This window comes from Oncorhynchus mykiss, chromosome 20 (assembly GCF_013265735.2).
Source record: "Oncorhynchus mykiss isolate Arlee chromosome 20, USDA_OmykA_1.1, whole genome shotgun sequence".
Taxonomy (NCBI): domain Eukaryota; kingdom Metazoa; phylum Chordata; class Actinopteri; order Salmoniformes; family Salmonidae; genus Oncorhynchus; species Oncorhynchus mykiss.
In genome coordinates this window covers 38,124,292-38,144,924 of record NC_048584.1, presented here as the reverse complement: position 1 = coordinate 38,144,924, position 20,633 = coordinate 38,124,292, and the positions used below count along the sequence as shown (strand labels likewise).

Genomic DNA, 20,633 nt, shown 5'->3' with positions numbered 1-20,633 from the left:
CCTCTACCTCTACCTCTACCTCTACCTCTACCTCTACCTCTACCTCTCCCTCTCTCTACCTCTACCTCTCTCTACCTCTCTCTACCTCTCTCTACCTCTCTCTACCTCTCTCTACCTCTCTCTACCTCTCTCTACCTCTCTCTACCTCTCTCTACCTCTCTCTACCTCTCTCTACCTCTCTCTACCTCTACCTCTCCCTCTCTCTACCTCTACCTCTCTCTACCTCTCTCTACCTCTCTCTACCTCTCTCTACCTCTCTCTACCTCTCTCTACCTCTCTCTACCTCTCTCTACCTCTCTCTACCTCTCTCTACCTCTCTCTACCTCTACCTCCCTCTACCTCTACCCCTCTACCTCTACCCCTCTACCTCTACCCCTCTACCTCTACCCCTCTACCTCTACCCCTCTACCTCTACCCCTCTACCTCTACCCCTCTACCTCTACCCCTCTACCTCTACCCCTCTACCTCTACCCCTCTACCTCTACCCCTCTACCTCTCTACCTCTACCCCTCTACCTCTACCCCTCTACCTCTACCCCTCTACCTCTACCCCTCTACCTCTACCCCTCTACCTCTACCCCTCTACCTCTACCCCTCTACCTCTACCCCTCTACCTCTACCCCTCTACCTCTACCCCTCTACCTCTACCCCTCTACCTCTACCCCTCTACCTCTACCCCTCTACCTCTACCCCTCTACCTCTACCCCTCTACCTCTACCCCTCTACCTCTACCCCTCTACCTCTACCCCTCTACCTCTACCCCTCTACCTCTACCCCTCTACCTCTACCCCTCTACCTCTACCCCTCTACCTCTACCCCTCTACCTCTACCCCTCTACCTCTACCCCTCTACCTCTACCCCTCTACCTCTACCCCTCTACCTCTACCCCTCTACCTCTACCCCTCCCCCTCTACCCCTCCCCCTCTACCTCTCCCCCTCTACCTCTCCCCCTCTACCTCTCCCCCTCTACCTCTCCCCCTCTACCTCTCCCCCTCTACCTCTCCCCCTCTACCTCCACCCCTCTACCTCCACCCCTCTACCTCCACCCCTCTACCTCCACCCCTCTCTCTCCAGTGTGATTCGTCCCAAATGGAACCCGATTCCCTATGGGCCTTAGTCAGAAGTAGTGCAACGTAGAGGTTAAAGGTCATTTGTTAGGCAGCCTTAAAGCAACAGAGCCAAGGGCATAGAGCTGAAATCCATTATGCTATCAGAAATACAAGAACATGATGTCATCACAGGCAGAATAATTAGTTATCTACTGAGAGCAAGAGACCAGGTGTTTGTGATGATGTTTGGAAGGGGAAGAGACTCTCGCTGGCGCTGCAGTTTCCTCATACACACTGAGCGTCTCCAGATGAAACTCAGAAACCGGGTCACCTAGGGGTCAACTGTTTCTCCCTTACTTCTCAGAGATAGAGTGCACACACTGAGCATCTCCAGATGAAGGCAGGAAAACGGTAGGAAATATTGCCAGATAAAGCCAGAGAGGTCCCCAAAATGTAGAGCTGTGTGTGTGTGTGTGTGTGTGTGTGTGTGTGTGTGTGTGTGCTGGCCCAGCAGTGAACAAGTGGGCTTACTGTATTTGATGCGGCACACATGCGACAGGCCATCAGATTGTCTCCCTTCATGCTCCTCACAGCTCTCTAATAAAAGCCTCCAGTAGACAATGTCTGCTTCCCATACAGTACCCTATGTAGGGCGCTACTTATGACCAAAACCTTACGAGGCCTGGTCAAAAGGTAGTGCACTACATAGGGACACACATGTCATTTGGGATGTACCCTGTGTGTGTGTGTGTGTGTGTGTGTTGCCAGGCTGGCGTTTCCATGGAGGAGCAGACGGGAGTTATTTTATTAGCCTTCATTGTCCTCATAACAAGGCCAGGTTTTAGAGGGCACAGGCACACTCGCACCACTCACTGTTTCTTGGCCCAAGCAAGTCTCTTCTTATTGGTGTCCTTTAGTAGTTTGGGCTCCCGAGTGGTACAGTGGTCTAAGGCACTGTATCTCAGTGCAAGAGGCTTCACTACAGACCCTGGTTCGATTCCAGGCTGTATCACATCCGGACGTGATTGAGAGTCCCATTAGGTGGTGAACAATTGGCCCAGCGTCGTCGGGGTTTGGCCGGGGTAGGCAGTCTTTGTAAATAACAATTTGTTATTATCTGACTTGCCTGGATAAATAAACATTTAAATAAAATAAAAAAGTAGTGATTTCTTTGTAGCAATTTGACCATGAAGGCCTGACTCATGCGGTCTCCTCTGAAGAGTTGATGTTGAGATGTGTCTGTAATTTGAACACTGAAGCATTTATTTGGGCTGCAATTTCTGAGGCTGGTAACTCCTAATGAACTTATCCTCTGTAGCAGAGGTAAATCTGGGTCTTCCTTTCCTTCCTTTTCTGGGTCTTCCTTTTAAGGGAGCCAGTTTCATCACAGTGCTCACACTTGTTAATTTAAATGCATTCCTGGTGACTACCTCATGAAGCTGGTTGAGAGAATGCCAAGAGTGTACAAAGCTGTTAAGGCAAAGGGTTGCACCTTTGAAGAACCTAAAATATAAAACATATTTTGAATTGGTTTAAAAATAAATTGGGTTACTACATGATCCCATATGTTTTATTTCATAGTTGTGAAGTCTTCACTATTACTCTACGATGTAGAAAATACTAAAAAATAAAAGAAAAACCCTTGAAATGAGTAGGTGTCCAAACTTTTGACTGGTACTGTACATATACAGTATTCGGACCCATATACTTTTTATTACTTCACAGCCTTACTCTAAAATAGATTAAATTAGGTTATCCTCACCAATCTACACACAATACCTCATAAACGACAAAGGTTTTCCTCACCAATCTACACACAATACCTCATAAACGACAAAGGTTTATGAAGCGAAAACAGGTTTTTAGAAAGCATTCAGACCCTTTGCTATGAGACTCGAAATTGAGCTCAGGTGCTTCCTGTTTCCACTGATCGACCTTGAGATGTTTCTACAACTTCATTGGTGTCCACCTGTGGTAAATTCAATTGATTGGATTTTATTTGGAAAGCCACACACACCTGTGAGATATATAAGGTCTCACAGTTGACAGTGCATGTCAGAGCAAAAACCAAGTCATGAGGTCGAAGGAATTGTCAGGGAGGTGACCAAGAACCCAAATGGTCACTCGGACAGAGATCAAGAGTTCCTCTGTGGAGATGGGAGAACCTTCCAGAAGGACAACCATCACTACCTAACTCCACCAATCAGGCCTTTATGGTAGAGTGGCCAGACGGAAGCCACTCCTCAGTAAAAGGCACAATACAGCCCATTTGGAGGTTGTTTTTCAGAGGCAGGGACTGGGAGACTAGTCAGGATCAAGGGAAAGATGAACGGAGCAAAGTACAGAGAGAGATCCTTGATGAAAACCTGCTCTAGAGCGCTCAGGACCTCAGACTGGGGCGAAGGTTCACCTTCCAACAGGACAACGAGCCTAAGCACACCGCCAAGACAACGCAGGAGTGGCTTCAGGACAAGTCTCTGAATGTCCTTGAGTGGCCCAGCCAGAGCCCGGAGTTGAACCCGGTCGAACATCTCTGGAGAGACCTGAAAATAGCTGTGTAGCGACGCTCCTTAGCAAACTTGACAGCGCGTGAGAAGATCTACAAAGAAAAATGGGAGAAACACCCCGAATATAGGTGTGCTAAGCTTCTAGCGTCATACCCAAGACTTGAGGCTGTAATCAATCACTGCCAAAAGGTGCATCAACAAAGTACTGAGTAAAGGGTCTGAATATACCTACACAATGTAAGTTTAATGCTGTTGTTCTTTATGACATTTGCAAAAATGTCTAAAAACCTGTTTTTGCTTTGTCATTATGGGGTATTGAGTGTAGACTGATGGAAAAATGTTAGAATTTAATCCACTTCTGAATGCATTGTAATATGTAACATCCACTGATGAATAAACTCCCTCCCTGTGTTTCCCTTTCGACCTGATCAGAATTACATTCGCTGGTATTGTCATTTCCTGATCAGAATTACATTCTCTCTGGTATTGTCATTTTCTATCTATATATTGCTGTCTATCCCCATCTATCTCCCCCACTGATTTCGTAACTGTCAATACAAAAGGTTCAGCGCCACACAAAACCTTTCTCTGTATCTAACGAAGAAGCCTTTTTTCCATGTTCTTCTATCTAGTGGAGCCGTGCTAGCTGCAAGGTGTCCTCTCTCTCTCTATCTAGTGGAGCCGTGCTAGCTGCAAGGTGGTCTCTCTCTCTCTATCTAGTGGAGCCGTGCTAGCTGCAAGGTGTCCTCTCTCTCTCTATCTACTGGAGCCGTGCTGCAAGGTGTCCTCTCTCTCTATCTAGTGGAGCCGTGCTGCAAGGTGTCCTCTCTCTCTATCTAGTGGAGCCGTGCTAGCTGCAAGGTGTCCTCTCTCTCTATCTAGTGGAGCCGTGCTGCAAGGTGTCCTCTCTCTCTATCTATTGGAGCCGTGCTAGCTGCAAGGTGTCCTCTCTCTCTATCTAGTGGAGCCGTGCTGCAAGGTGTCCTCTCTCTCTATCTATTGGAGCCGTGCTAGCTGCAAGGTGTCCTCTCTCTCTATCTAGTGGAGCCGTGCTGCAAGGTGTCCTCTCTCTATCTAGTGGAGCCGTGCTAGCTGCAATGTGTCCTCTCTCTCTCTCTCTCTCTAGAGGAATATGGACACGCGCGCACCAGTGGAGGCTCCTCAGAGGAGGAAGAGGAGGACCATCCTCCTCAGTGAAATTTCATAAAAATAGTTAAACAAAGTCCTTTTTATATGAAACTAGACTAAATATATTCATATGTCACAAAATAATTGCGTAAAATTAACCAGGTAGGCCAGTTGAGAACAAGTTCTCATTTACAACTGCGACCTGGCCAAGATAAAGCAAAGCAGTGCGACACAAACAAGTTAACCCACTGTTCCCTGGTAGGCCGTCAGTGTAAATAAGAATTTGTTCTTAACCGACTTGCCGAGTTAAATTTAAAAAAAATAAACACTCCTATTGTCAACTTTCTCCTGACATGAACTGAAGCCATGTCTCATGTTCCCACTCATCCACTGGCACATTGAATGTTTCCCCTCCAAACACTGTAAGTTCCCCATCAATGTTCTCTCATTTCTGTATGTAGAGTCAATCACAAACACATTATTACACATCAATGATTTTACTCGTTGCTTGGACTAACTCATTCTTAGCTCTTATCTAACTGTGTTAGTGTGTTGCTTTATAGTTAGTCTTCCCAGTCAAATCCTGTCCTGTACTTTTCAAGCCTCTGAACACCTCAACGTATCCCTCATACACTCATTCAAAATCAGTGCTGTGATCCCTTTCCAACACATAATATTGTATTATAAAAGTGTCTTTATTTAAAAGGGTCAAATAATTAGTCTGACAATTTTTTGAAACACGCCGTTGTCCCCGTGTGTTCCGCGCCTATATCGGAGGTCTCCCATCCTGCTCAATTTTTCCAAGTCACCAGCCTCTACTGGCACGCACCACCGCAGGCACACACACACACACACACAGCCCAGCATGGTTCAAACCGCGTCATCTCAATTCATTAGCGAAAGGATAATTATTTCCTGAACCTCAGATTCGGCCGTTTAACTTTAAAGCGTTTTAATGAGGGCGACCACCGCTCCAAATGTGCCCGCATCCTCTACGGGCGGATACAGAGAACACTGCCACCGCTGACAGCAGGAGAGGAATTCATTAAATAGAAGCAGAAATGTAGAATTTAATTGTCTATCAGAACGACAAGTACGATGAACAATGTCCTGTTATGGGTAGAGAGGATAGTTGGGTAATACCAGAGAATCCTTCCTGATATCCTCCCTGCCCATAACAGGACAACCGGTAATGCCAGAGAATCCTTCCTCTACGACAATGGAAGCCAGACTATGCCAACTTCAGCAGTGTGACATCACCAACAAGCCATTTTTGGGCAGTCTGTGCGTTGGTCTCCCCTCTCCTCTTGCTTTTTCTGAATCGCTCCCGGAATGCATTTCATCTATTTGTTACTTTCGGTGTGAGGTGGCAGTGAGTTTTCCTAGGGCTTCCTGCCTGCCTGCGTAGGCTCCTACATCATTGCGTGGGCGTCCAGATTGAGAGAGGGAGGGATGGAGAGCGCTGGTGGGGGTAGTCTGACTCTGACCTCTGCTGCAGTGTAACAAAATCACTGAGCATCCATCCTTTCCTTCTCAAAGAGACGGATGAAAAGTTGTTGAATTTTTAAAAAGCCTCCACTTGTGCTCAGAATAACTTGTGAATCAACTCTGACTAAAGTGACTGCCTATTTAATTTGTGTTCTTAGTACGATGCTGTGTGAGAGAGACAGACCATGCCACACAGAATAGAAAGGTGTCCTCGCTTGTGTGAATGGATATTTTATGAGTCAGTAATTGCGTATTGGGGCTAGCGGCGGAACAGGGGCTATTAATGGAACGGGGGCTATTAATGGAACAGGGGCTATTAATGGAACGGGGGCTATTAATGGAACGGGGGCTATTAATGGAACGGGTGTTAGTAGTGGGGCTAGCATTGGAATAGGGGCTAGCAGCGGAATAGGGGCTAGCAGTGGGGCTAGTATTGGAATAGGGGCTAGTAGTGGAATAGGGGGTCATTAATGGAATCGGTCTAGTGGTGGAATAGGGGCTAATAATAATGGAATAATGCTTTAGGAATAACAACAGGGCTGAAACAGTTAAATGTGAGAGGCTAAGTGAAACCCAGGTGTGTGTGTGTACATTATAGTGTGTGTGTACGTAGATGAGTGAGTGTACTAGTGTGTGTGTGTGTGTAGGCCACCAGTCTGATTTCTGGTGTGGGAGGAGAACAGCTTGACTGTACCATTATTAAGCTGAGACCCTGTGGCGCTCGTCTCTGGAAGCACACAGCATCGTAAATAGCCGACTGGAAAACAGCTGCAACATAACACCACACATGTACTCCAGATGTGTATGACAGGTCACGCATGTTTAAAACCTCACATGCATGACACTCGTGTTAGTTTCTCTTCAGTACAGGAAAACAAAATATGACAAATCTTATAACAACTGCCCACAGCCTATAACATGGCAGGAAGAAGCGGTCTCTGTATTCACAAGCCAAAAGGCTACAAGTACCTCATGTTCAACATGTCATGTTCTATGAGGAAGTGTTCCTTATTAGTGTGCACTTGGGCTCTGTCTTTTGTAGGTAATCACACTGATTTATGATATAACGAAGGGCGCCCCAAAAAGGGAGGAGAAAAAAAAATGATGCATCACTGCAGTATTGTAGCTACTGCATATACACCTCAGGGGTAAAGTTGTATCATTATTCAGTCCTGTGTGTGCAGTGCAGTTCCATTCCTCTGACACTGCCGCACGTTAGAGACATCTACATTATTTATCCCCACGTGATCTCTAGCGGAGCCCCTCACCTTAAAAAAAATACCCTCCCTTTATATAACCTAGAACAGGGAAGCATCCCAAATCAAATCCTATTCCCTATTTATACACACAATGCACTACTTCTGACCAGGGTCCATCGGGTATAGGGTGACATTTGGGGATGTCTCCTAGGAGTTCAGTTTGAGAGAAAAGCCAAATGGCTTAGAAAATGTGATTTGGAGAACAGGGAGTGTTTTTCCCCTGGGTAGATTGAATTGATGTAGCTACTGACTTGTTGGATTATCACTTCTGGTTTGACTTAAATTATGTAAATGTCTCACAGGCAAAAGTTATGGAGGAATCATCTGGACTGGTCCATTTAGGTAGCTGACTAAGGACATCAATTGCAACTGCATAAATTGCTTTTCACGCTCTTCAATCACTCGTCATTTAATAATCATTTATTGTAATGATCAAGTATATACACACTACTTGACACCTGCTTGTCGAACATCTCATTCCAAAATCATGGGCATTAATGTGGAGTGCCACCCCCCCCCTTGCTGCTATAACAGCCTACACTCTTCTGGGAAGGATTTCCACTAGATGTTGGAACATTTCTGCAGGGACTTGCTTTCATTCAGCCACAAGAGCATTAGTGAGGTCGGGCTCGCAGTCAGAGTTCAAATTAATCTCAAAAGGTGTTCAATGGGGTTGGGGTCAGGGATCTGTGCAGGCCAGTCAAGTTCTTCCACACCGATCTCAACAAACCATTTCTGTATGGACCTCACTTTGTGCACAGGAGCATTGTCATGCAGAAACAGGAAAAGGCCTTCCCCAAACTGTTGCCACAATTTTGGAAGCACAGAATCATCTAGAATGTCATTGTTTGCTGTAGTGTTAAGCTTTCCCTTCACTGGAACTAAGGGACCTAGCCCGAACCATGAAAACCAGTCCCAGACAGTTATTCCTCCTCCCCCAAACTTTACAGCTGCCACTACGCATTCGTCTGGCATCCGCCAAACCCAGATACATCCGTCGGACTTCCAGAAGGTGAAGTGTGATTCATCACTCCAGAGAACGTGTTCCCACTGCTCCAGAGTCAAATGGCGGCGAGCTTTACGTCACTCCAGCCGACACTTGGCATTGTGCATAGTGATCTTAGGCTTGTGTGCGGCTGCTCGGCCATGGAAACACATTTCATGAAGCTCCCGGCGAACAGTTATTGTGCCGACGTTGCTTCCAGAGGCAGTTTGGAACTCGGTAATGAATGTTGCACCCGAGCACAGACGATTGTTACGCGCTACACGCTTCAGCACTTGGCGGTCCAAGTTTTGTGAGCTTGTGTGGCCTACCCACCTAGCGGCTGAGCCGTTGTTGCTCCTAGACGTTTCCACTTCACAATAACAGCACTTATAGTTTACCAGGGCAGCTCTAGCAGGGCAGATATTTGTTGAACTGACTTGTTGGAAAGGTGGCATTCGATGCCACGTTGAAAGTCACTGAGCTCTTCCAACTGTCTACTGGACCCTATTCCAACTAAACTACTGAAAGCACTACTGTCAGTGCTTGGCTCTCCTATGTTCAACATAAGAAATGGCTCCCTATCCACTGGATGTGTGCCAAACTCACTAAAAGTGGCAGTTATAAAGCCTCTCCTGAAAAAGCCAAACCTTGAAACAAAAAAATAATATAAATACATTGGCCTATTCCAAATCTCCCATTTGTCTCAACATTTCTTTTAAAGCAGTTGCCCATGTATAGGAAATACTCCAGTCTGGTTTTAGACCCTATCATAGACCACAGCTGTAATTGGTGTCAGACCAAGGCTCTGCTCCTGTCCTTGTGATCCTAGACCTTAGTGCCACTTTCGACCCCATCAATCACCATTCTTTTGGAAAGATTAAAAACCCTAATTGGTCTACGCGGACAAGTTCTTGCCTGGTTTAGATCTTATCTGTCAGAAAGATATCAGTCTCCGTGGATGGTTTGTCCTCTGACAATTCAATGGTAAGGTTTGGTGTTCCTCAAGATTCTGTTCTAGGACCACCACTGTTTTCACTATATATGCTACCTCTTGGTGACATCATTCAGAAAAACAATGTCAACTTTCACTGCTATGCAGACCACTGACAGCTGTACATTTCAATGAAAACATGGTGAAGCCCGAAAATAGCCTACCCTGGAAGCCTGTGTTTCAGACATAAGGAAGTGGAAGGCGGCAAATGTTTTACTTTTAAACTAGGACAAAGAGATGCTAGTTCTAGGTCCCAAAAAACAAAGATCTCTGTTCTTGGATCGGACAATGTATCTCGATTGATGTACAGCCGTCTCAAATTAAACTGAACTCTGGACCCTGATCTCTCGACGGACATAAAATATTTCAAGAGCAGCCTTTTTCGATCCTTGTAACATTACCAAAATCTGAAAATGTTTATCAAAAAATGATGCAGAATAACTAAATCCATGTTTTTGTCACTTCAAGATTAGACTACTGCAACGCTCTACTCTCCGGATAAGACACTAAAACTTTATCACAGCTAGCGATAAATACGAATGCTAGAATCTTGACTGGAACCCCCAAAGACAGGGTCAGTCTGTCATATCTGGTCTAATTCTCCTGTCTTATCTAGTGTCCTGTGTGATCTTAGGTTTCGTCTCTCGACCTCAATGCTTGGCTATGAAAAGCCAACTGACACAAGGAGACAGAGAGATAGAATCATGGGGCCTGTGGATAATGAAAGTGAACAGGCTGGAAAAGCGTTTCTGCTTCATGCCGCAGCAGAGCGCTGACGTCCCTCCTATCCCTCCATCCCAACACTCCTCTGCCCATCCATTCCTCCCTGGGGCTGACCAGACTACACTACACTACACTACACTACACAGGGGCTGACCAGACTAGACTACACTGGGGCTGACCAGACTACACTACACTACACTACACTGGGGCTGACCAGACTACACTACACTACACTACACTGGGGCTGGCCAGACTACACTACACTACACTGGGGCTGGCCAGACTACACTACACTACACTGGGGCTGACCAGACTACACTACACTACACTGGGGCTGACCAGACTACACTACACTGGGGCTGACCACACTAGACTACACTGGGGCTGACCACACTAGACTACACTGGGGCTGACCACACTAGACTACACTGGGGCTGACCACACTAGACTACACTGGGGCTGACCACACTAGACTACACTGGGGCTGACCACACTAGACTACACTGGGGCTGACCAGACTAGACTACACTGGGGCTGACCAGACTAGACTACACTGGGGCTGACCAGACTAGACTACACTGGGGCTGACCAGACTAGACTACACTGGGGCTGACCAGACTAGACTACACTGGGGCTGACCAGACTAGACTACACTGGGGCTGACCAGACTACACTGGGGCTGACCAGACTACACTGGGGCTGACCAGACTACACTGGGGCTGACCAGACTACACTGGGGCTGACCAGACTACACTGGGGCTGACCAGACTACACTGGGGCTGACCAGACTACACTGGGGCTGACCAGACTACACTGGGGCTGACCAGACTACACTGGGGCTGACCAGACTACACTGGGGCTGACCAGACTACACTGGGGCTGACCAGACTACACTGGGGCTGACCAGACTACACTGGGGCTGACCAGACTACACTGGGGCTGACCAGACTACACTGGGGCTGACCAGACTACACTGGGGCTGACCAGACTACACTGGGGCTGACCAGACTACACTGGGGCTGACCAGACTACACTGGGGCTGACCAGACTACACTGGGGCTGACCAGACTACACTGGGGCTGACCAGACTACACTGGGGCTGACCAGACTACACTGGGGCTGACCAGACTACACTGGGGCTGACCAGACTACACTGGGGCTGACCAGACTACACTGGGGCTGACCAGACTACACTGGGGCTGACCAGACTACACTGGGGCTGACCAACAATGTAATGGGCTGGCGTTAGGAACATTGTGTGAATAATGGCTGTCATGTTGTAGCCTATTCAATGTTTATCCCGCAGGCTATAGTAATGCCTTTCTGCGTCCCTCTCGTCTTACAAACAGTCAGCTGTCGAATACAAACAGACTGTAGTTAACTGGAATGTACACGGAATGTTCACCTCTGTCATTACCGTGTGAAGAGGGAATGGCTGATCATGCAAATCACTGCAGGCTAGCCTGAGTTGCCATTAAACTACAAGGAACAAACACGTAAAAACATCATCTTGTGATGTTTTGAACATCATACTTGCAAGTACTGTCAGAAGACACACACACACACACCCCTTTAGGCACACTGATGTCCAGAGACAGCATCAGTCGCCTCGCTTCAGCCCTGCCTGTCACTGACTGCAGAGGGATTAGAGGGAGGAGGGTTAATTGTGCTGAGTCATAGCTAGGGATGCAAAAACAACCAAAGGACCTCATATAACACACACACACAGTAGATGAGGGACAATAGAGAGGACAGAACCAATATGGAGATGGATGAACACGTGTTTGTGGACAGTTTAAGATGAGGTCACTGGGATGTAGCATTAATTAAACCAGCAGCCTCATTAATGGGTTCTTCTGCTCTAGCATACTATTTTCTGTAACAAGAAATCCTCCTCTGAACGAATGGCTTCGCTACTAATACCGAGTGCTGTGTTGGAATCCGATCACGGCACAGATACTGTCACTGAATACAGACTATAAAAAGGTAAAAAGGTTCAGATTGAAGTAGGAAATCAAACGCAGTTCAATCAGTAGAGAGAGAGAGAGAGAGAGAGAGAGAGAGAGAGAGAGAGAGAGAGAGAGAGAGAGAGAGAGAGAGAGAGAGAGAGAGAGAGAGAGAGAGAGAGAGAGAGAGAGAGAGAGAGAGAGAGAGAGAGAGAGAGACTAAGTGGAGGAATGAAGAGATGAAACCATCAGACAAAATGTGAAAGGCCAAAAAAAATTAAAAAAAAGACAAAGTCTGAATAATGAATGCTGAGAGCTTTTCTTTTCTATTTTCCTATCTCACCTATGACCTCTCACCTCTTCCCTCCAAGCCACAGCTGTCTGCTATCCAAATTCCCCTCGGAGTGAGTGAGTGAGTGAGTCTTAACTACACAGTGCTCAGATTCAGGAGGCGAGACAGTCCCATTCTTCGAACATGTGACTCGGTCTGACTGAAAACATGAAGCTGAATCTATATAGGCAAGGAAAGTATGTGAACCCTTTGGAATTACCTGGATTTCTGCATAAATTGGTCATCAAACACACAAAAAATAACACACAAATTATTGTATTTTTCTTGTCTATATTGAATACATAATTTAAACATTCACAGTGTAGGTTGTAAAAAGTATGTGACCCCCTAGACTAATAACTTCTCCAAAAGCTAATTGGAGTCAGGAGTCAGCTAACCTGGAGTCCAATCAATGAGACGAGATTGGAGATGTTGGTTAGAGATTGAGATGCTGTGGCATGACCTCGAGAGCGGTTCACGCCAGACATATCAAGAATATTGCTGAACTGAAACAGTTTTGTAAAGATGAATGGTCCAAAATTCCTCCTGACCGTTGTGCAGGTCTGATCCGCAACTACAGAAAACGTTTGGTTGAGATTATTGCTGCCAAATGACGGTCAACCAGTTAGGGTAGCCTAGTGGTTAGAATGTTAGACTAGTAACCAAAAGGTTGCAAGTTCAAACCCCCGAGCTGACAAGGTACAAATCTGTCGTTCTGCCCCGCTGTTCCTATGCCGTCATTGAAAATTAGAATTTGTTCTTAACTGACTTGCCTAGTTAAATAAAGGTAAAATACAAAATGTTAAATAAATCCAAGGGTTAAAATACTTTTCCCACCCTGCACTGTGAATGTTTACACGGTGTGTTCAATAAAGACATGAAAACAGAATTGTTTGTGTTTTATTAGTTTGAGCAGACTGTGTTTCTCTATTGTTGTGACTTCAATGAAGATAAGATCACATTTTATGACAAATTTATGCAGAAATCCAGGTAATTCCAAAGGGTTCACATACTTTTTCTTACCGATGTATATGACTGCAACCATAAAAACCAATAGGTATCGATAAAAACATAAAGCTGTTGAAGAAATAACTGCAGTGGAGCATGCTGGAGTCTTAATGTAGTAATTTCTTACAGATGTCATTGGAAGAGACCACTTGCTGCCATCACCATCCTACCAGTTTCCCCTCCCTATCTTGCCTCCAATCTGACCCTTGCCCTCCCACCATCACCACAGTCCACACCCTATCCCCAGCCACAGCACCATCCTTCGTCTTTCTCCACCTCTAAGTGTGCGTCAGCCTAACAGACCATTACAACCCAAACTGGTCCATTCACAGGTTGTAGCTGTTCCAGTGTGAAAACTGTTCTGACTGACAGTAAAAGGACAAGAGAGAAGTCAACAGCCCCAAAACAGTGTCTTTACAGTCCAATTAAGAAACATTACCAATAATCCCTATTGAATGTTATGAACGAAAAGAAAATCAGCAGCATGATAATGTTTTGAAAATCAATTGAATATTTACTTACTCTGGGCTACAATACAAAATCAAAAACGCTACACAGCATAATTCAGAGAAAGTTGAGGCAAAACAAGAGGTAAACTGTTGGAAACTGACTGATTGACTGGAACAGGTTTTAGTACATTTATAACTATGCAAGTGGCCTAGCCGTAGTGATTAACGTATCGTGGGTTGATCAACGTTCAAATGTATGTGTGTGACCGGAGGCAAAGTACAAAAGGGGCCCGTCTCAGAGACAGAATGTTTCCATAAGGGTGAGAGAGGAAGCCTATGAACGAGCTGGTAACAGGAATACATATATATCAAGCTAGAACCCAACAAAAACAACATTTCCATATCAAACATCAGAGATGAACTGTAAGGGGACGTGATTGCCTCAGTGGTGAATGCAAGAACACTGTAAGCTCTCCTTCCCAATTGCATGGTATTAAAATAACTGACTACAAAACTAAAAAACGACTACAAACAGGATTTGCTTGAGTGCGTTTCAACGTGCTGTGCACGCGTGTGTCAACGTGCTGTGCACGCGTGTGTCTGTGTGTAGATCCGGTTTCAGGCGGTGCATCGGCTGCTTGTCCTTTTCCCTTTCAAACCATCAATTCCCATTCACACCCACAACCATCCAGCCCTGTCTGGCATGTCTCCATGCAACCCCCCCTCTACCCCACTAGGGGTGCTGCAACCCCCTATTGCCACAACTAGGACTCACCAAGATCCTTAGAGCCTTGACTTTCGCTGGCCATCTCTCCCATCCTCACCAGTGCCTCGAAGTAGCCCTTTGCAGCAAATGTGACACCTGGAAACATGGAAGCATTGGGCGTCAGATCAGGGGCGGAGTGGAAATATTGGACATTAACGTAATCTTCACCCCAGCATCCCTCCCCTATAGCTATAGTCCCAGTCAATTAGGGAAAGGGCTAAAGGCTGCAATGAAAATAGTAATTGCTACAATGGAAAGAGCTAGGCTAGTACAAAGTACAAAGCAAAGTTCTATAGCAAGGCTACAACAGGCTACTACGTAAAAGGCTACTTCAAGTTACAATGGAAAAGGCTACAAGCTACCACTGGCGACAATGAAAAGCGCTAATGCTACAATGAAAAGCGCTAATGCTACAATGAAAAGCGCTAATGCTACAATGAAAAGCGCTAATGCTACAAGCAGCTACAATGAAAAGAGCTAATGCTACAAGCAGCTACAATGAAAAGAGCTAATGCTACAAATAACAACAATGGTGGCTCGAGAGGAAAGTGCAGTAACTACTGGTGGACAGAGCAGATGCTGAATGAAAAGAAGAACTACATGAAACAGAGGCCAGAGAAAGGAAAGCAAGGGAAGACCAGGGAAGGCAAAATAGACCGTTCTGCCTACGACCTCTGCGACTCAGGTCTCCGTCCAGGGAATTTACACACACAGCAAGCATGGCTCACCCACACAGTCCTGCCGCAGGCAGCTAGAAGCAGTGAATGGGAAGTCATGGTGAATAAGACCAGGTCAAGGGTAAGTCGTTTAGGGAGTGGTGGTCACAACGAGAGGAAAGAGAGAGGAAGGCCGAGAAGCTGACCGAGTATGACCTTGAGCTTATCCATATTGATAAGGAGCGTCACAGCTTTACTAAACCATGTGACCAAGCAGAGTCATACTAAACATGGACGGTTACTGCACAGTTTCTTAGTTCGTAACATTAAAATATTAGGTAAACCGGGCTGTTAAATAAAGTGTTACCCAAAATGCATCCTGAATATGGATTCACTGCATGGTAAACCATTTAAATATGTTCTAAAAAGGTTACCAGTCTTTATGGAGCACTGGCGTCCCCATGCACCTTAATTGGAGAGGACGTGCTCATAGTAACGGCTGGAATGGAATCAACGGAACGGTATCAAACCTGTTTTCCATGTGTTTGATACCATTCCATTGATTCCATTCCAGTCATTATTATGAGACATCCTCCTCTCAGCAGCCTCCTGTGATATAGAGTGCTAGTGTCATATGGGAATACTACCCAACAGCTACTGCTGTATCATTAACCACTAGGCTACCCTGGGGCGGCAGGGTTAGAGCATTGGACTAGTAACCCGAAAGGTTGCAAGTTCAAATCCCCGAGCTGACAAGGTACAAAATATGTTGTTCTGCCCCTGAACAGACAGTTCACCTACTGTTCCTAGGCCGTCATTGAAAATAAGAATTTGTTCTTAACTGACTTGCCTAGTAAAATAAAGGTAAAAAAATAATGGGCAATATTCCTTCCCACTTCAAAGTTAAGAGACAAAATTGATTCCACCTCTCCTCTGAGGATCCCATCTCTGTCCTTCCATCTATCCACCTCTCCTCTGAGGAACCTGTCTCTGTCCATCTATCCACCTCTCCTCTGAGGATTGTTTCTCAAGCCTCAGTCTGCACCAAATTCCTCCCGTAATCCTTCCTTTATCAATTATTTCCTTTCTCTACCTTTATCAGAATCTTTGTCTTGAGGTCACTGAACTGAAAACAGCCCTTGCCTCCAGAACAAAGGACCTAAAGCCTACTGCCCTGTAGCTGGGGTTCAATCTGACCCAGACTGATTACTTCCCGGAAGAGAGACCCTCACTCGGATCTTCCTGAGCCCAGCTTTGGTTGAGTCTAGGTGCGATAGGAGAGTGTGGGTGAGAGGGTACAGGTGGATTGTAGAGTGCGGTGTGGTAAACCCGTGCGTGGATGGATGGGCTATTTAGCGATGTCCACAGAAATCCCAGCCAAGGGGGATAGAGCGAGGGGCGGTGAAGTGTGGCAGGTCAGGTAAAGCTGTATTAACTGGGACAAGACGTTAGAGCTCTGCTGTCGGGGGGGATTGTGTGTGTGTGTGTGTGTGTGTGTTCAGTAAAGAGGATTACACCTCCGATATGAAGCAGATAGGTCTACAGAAAGGAGGTGGTGACAAGACATCCATTCTTCCCACCTATTCCAAAGTACATTAAACACTCTTGAGGAGTAAAACCCATGTAAACCAGATCAGCTGCGCCGCTTGATGCGTTTAGTACTCCATCCATCTTCAACTCCTCTTCCAAATTCACCCCATTTCTCTTCCTCTCCCTCCTTCCCCTCTACAAAATCCATTCAGCCCTCACCCTTCCGAATCTCCTCCATCTCTACAACACAACTTGTCCCTGTTGAGAAATGTCTCTCCGCCCCACCTTCAACATGATACCCTTGTGGGTTGTGTGAAATTGCCCTACATTCAACATGATGCCAGTGCGGTTGTGTGCTGTGTGAAATTGCCCCACCTTCTCCAGTCCCAAAACTAAACAGAACAGCTGGCTAAATACCAGTCTAAGCATTGCATCCACTACACACTCTCCTATCCTCCAAAATCGAACAAACAGCATCTCCAAGGAAAAGCATTCCTCGTGAAACTGGTTGAGAGAATGCCAAGAGCGTGCAAAGCTGTCATCAAGGCAAAGGGTGGCTACTTTGAAGAATCTCAAATATAAAATACATTTTGATTTGTTTAACCCTTTTTGGGTTACTACATGATTCCATAAGTGTTATTTCATAGTTTTGATGTCTTCACTATGATTCTACAAATGTAGAAAATAGTAAAAACAAAGAAAACCCCTTGAAATGATTAGTGTCCAAACTTTTGACTGGTACTGTAGAAGCAGGCAGCTCTCTCCCTAGACCGAATCATGATGTTAGTCAACCAAGCTCCAGGGACCTCAAGTCCAGCCAAGCACCACTCCTTGTTCCCTGTTGCGATTTATGGGCTCCCTTTCTTCTCCTAAGAGCAGAGGCAGAACTGGCATATTTACAATTCCAGTTATTGTATGGAGGCCCACGAGGCACCCTGTGGTGATTTGAATGCTGGCTGTGCCCTTTGCCTTTGCAACCGCAGCCTAAGCCAGAACCTCAGTTCTACGCCTTATCTGCAATGAAGAAGTTTAATTTTCCATCCTGGAGCTGTGTAGCTATTTTTATTCTTATCAGACAACACTGAGTCCTCCTTTATTGGTCCTTAGAGCTTCATATTTCCTGCATCTATCTCTCTCCCTCTCCAGTCCTTTCTCTCTCTCACCCTCTTTGCCTGCTCCTACATTAGAGACTAGTAACCTACAGCTGGAGACAACACTACATTAGAGACCAGTAACCTACAGCTGGAGACTACACTAGAGGCATGGCTGAGGAGACACTATCTGTGTAGGACTTGCTTTCCCAGTCTACAGCCTACCATAGATTCATAGTGCAGCATGTCCAATTCCCCACCATTCTATTCAACTGAAAACTGTATTTCAACAAGAAATCCTTATTAAAAAATGGATGTTCATAAAAAGATCAAATAGGGGGTGCTCACAAGTGTCCTATTTCACAGATGTACAAGTGTGAACCCTGTACAGCATGGAGCATCAACTAGGTTCAGCCTCGGGGTGATTTTTCTCTCTCGAACCGATGGTCAGGGACCTGGAACATAATTGACTGCAAGAAGCCTAAACGGATACAATATTTGACCAAAAACAATAATTTCAAACCTTGCTTACATTTGTATACAATCGCATACGCTGCCTATACGAAACAATAGGAGCACCTGCTCTTTCCATGACAGACTGACCAAGTGAATCCAGGTGAAAACTATGGATCCCTTGATTGATGTCACATGTTAAATCCACTTCAATCAGTGTAGATGAAGGGGAAGAGACAGGTTAAAAATATATTTTTTTAGCCTTGAGACATCGATTGTGTATGTCTGTTATTCAGCGGTTGAATGGACAAGACAATAGATTTAAGAGCCTTTGAACATTTTATGGTAGTAGATGCCAGGCACACCGGTTTGTGTCAAGAACTACAAAGCTGCTAGGTTTTTCAAGCTCAACAGTTTCCCCGTGTGTACCAAAAAAAAAAATTGTCCACCCCCCAAAGGACATTCAGGCAACTTGACACAACTGTGCGAAGTTGGAGATAACATGGACCGAAATCCCTGTGGAATGCTTTTGACACCCTGTAGTTCATGCCCCGACGAACTGAGGCTGTTCGTAGGGCAAAAGGAGGTCCAACTCAATATTAGGCATGGCAATACTTGGGCTTATTTCTAAAATGTGTAATCACTTGGCTCTGATTTGCTGTTTTTTTTTTTTTTACAGTCTTCAACAATTTGCTCAGAAAACATGGGTTGGGGGGGCAGTTAAACATTTTTTGTTTTTACATCTGTGTGGTGTGAAATGAAAATGTCAGTTTTGCATATCCCACTCCCCACGAGACACCGTCGGAGAGTGGGGTCACGACCAGGGATCCGTCGGAGAGTGGGGTCACGACCAGGGATCCGCCATTATTGACGGTGACCTGGGAGCAATTAGGGTTAAGTGCCTTGCTCAATGGCAGCTCGACCATTTAAAAAAAAAAAAACGAATTGGCTCGGATTCGAACTAGCAACCTTTCGGTTTCTGGCCAAACACCCCGATGGACTGCCACATACAGTAGTATACGCGTTCTCCTATACCTTCACAGTGCTGGACAATATTCACAGTGCTGGATATTTATTAGGTCAACACATTTATTTATTTATCCGTTATTTTACCAGGTAAGTTGACTGAGAACACGTTCTCATTTACAGCAACGACCTGGGGAATAGTTACAGGGGAGAGCAGGGGGATGAAAGAGACAATTGTAAACTGGGGATTATTAGGTGACCGTGATGGTTTGAGGGCCAGATTGGGAATTTAGCCAGGACACCGGGGTTAACACCCCTACTCTTACGATAAGTGCCATGGGATCTTTAATGACCTCGGAGAGTCAGGACACCCGTTTAACGGCCCAGCCGAAAGACGGCACCCTGCACAGGGCAGTGTCCCCTATCACTGCTCTGGGGCATTAGGATATTTTTTAGACCAGAGGAAAGAGTGCCTCCTACTGGCCCTCCAACACCACTTCCAGCAGCATCTGGTCTCCCATCCAGGGACTCACCCGGACCAACGCTGCTTAGCTTCAGAAGCAAGACAGCAGTGGTATGCAGGGTGGTATGCAGGGTGGTATGCATACCACATATGACAGGGAGTCAGTCTCAGAGAACATGGTTCATAAAGCAAAACGGTGGTAAGGAAAAAAAGTCAATTGAAATGTCCGATCTAAGCAGAATGCACTGAATATTGTAATAGAAGCATTCCGGGTTCCGTCTGAACCTCATGTAAGACCGATCTATTACAATATTCCGTGCATTCTGCTTAGAAGCATTCCGGGTTCCGTCTGAACCTCATGTAAGACCGATCTATTACAATATTCCCTGCATTCTGCTTAGAAGCATTCCGGGTTCCGTCTGAACCTCATGTAAGACCGATCTATTACAATATTCCGTGCATTCTGCTTAGAAGCATTCCGGGTTCCGTCTGAACCTCATGTAAGACCGATCTATTACAATATTCCCTGCATTCTGCTTAGAAGCATTCCGGGTTCCGTCTGAACCTCATGTAAGACCGATCTATTACAATATTCCGTGCATTCTGCTTAGAAGCATTCCGGGTTCCGTCTGAACCTCATGTAAGACCGATCTATTACAATATTCCGTGCATTCTGCTTAGAAGCATTCCGGGTTCCGTCTGAACCTCATGTAAGACCGATCTATTACAATATTCCGTGCATTCTGCTTAGAAGCATTCCGGGTTCCGTCTGAACCTCATGTAAGACCATGTGACACTGATGAAAAGAATAGGTTTACACTGCTGCTCCTTTACCATTGGTAGAA

At 45.7% G+C, this 20,633-nt stretch overlaps 1 protein-coding gene across 4 annotated transcripts in view; it reads right to left on the bottom strand.

Moving 5' to 3' along the window:
- LOC110499447 (brain-specific angiogenesis inhibitor 1-associated protein 2-like) overlaps window positions 1–20,633 on the bottom strand; it is a 120,076-nt gene that overhangs the window by 59,046 nt on the left and 40,397 nt on the right. For 2 of the 4 annotated variants that reach the window (XM_036956302.1, XM_036956303.1), the window contains exon 3: window positions 14,639–14,725. The exons of the other annotated variants lie outside the window; for them this stretch is intronic. In XM_036956302.1, the coding sequence (XP_036812197.1) occupies window positions 14,639–14,725 (87 nt within the window). The remainder of the gene's footprint in view (window positions 1–14,638; window positions 14,726–20,633) is intronic. 4 annotated transcript variants of the gene reach the window in all.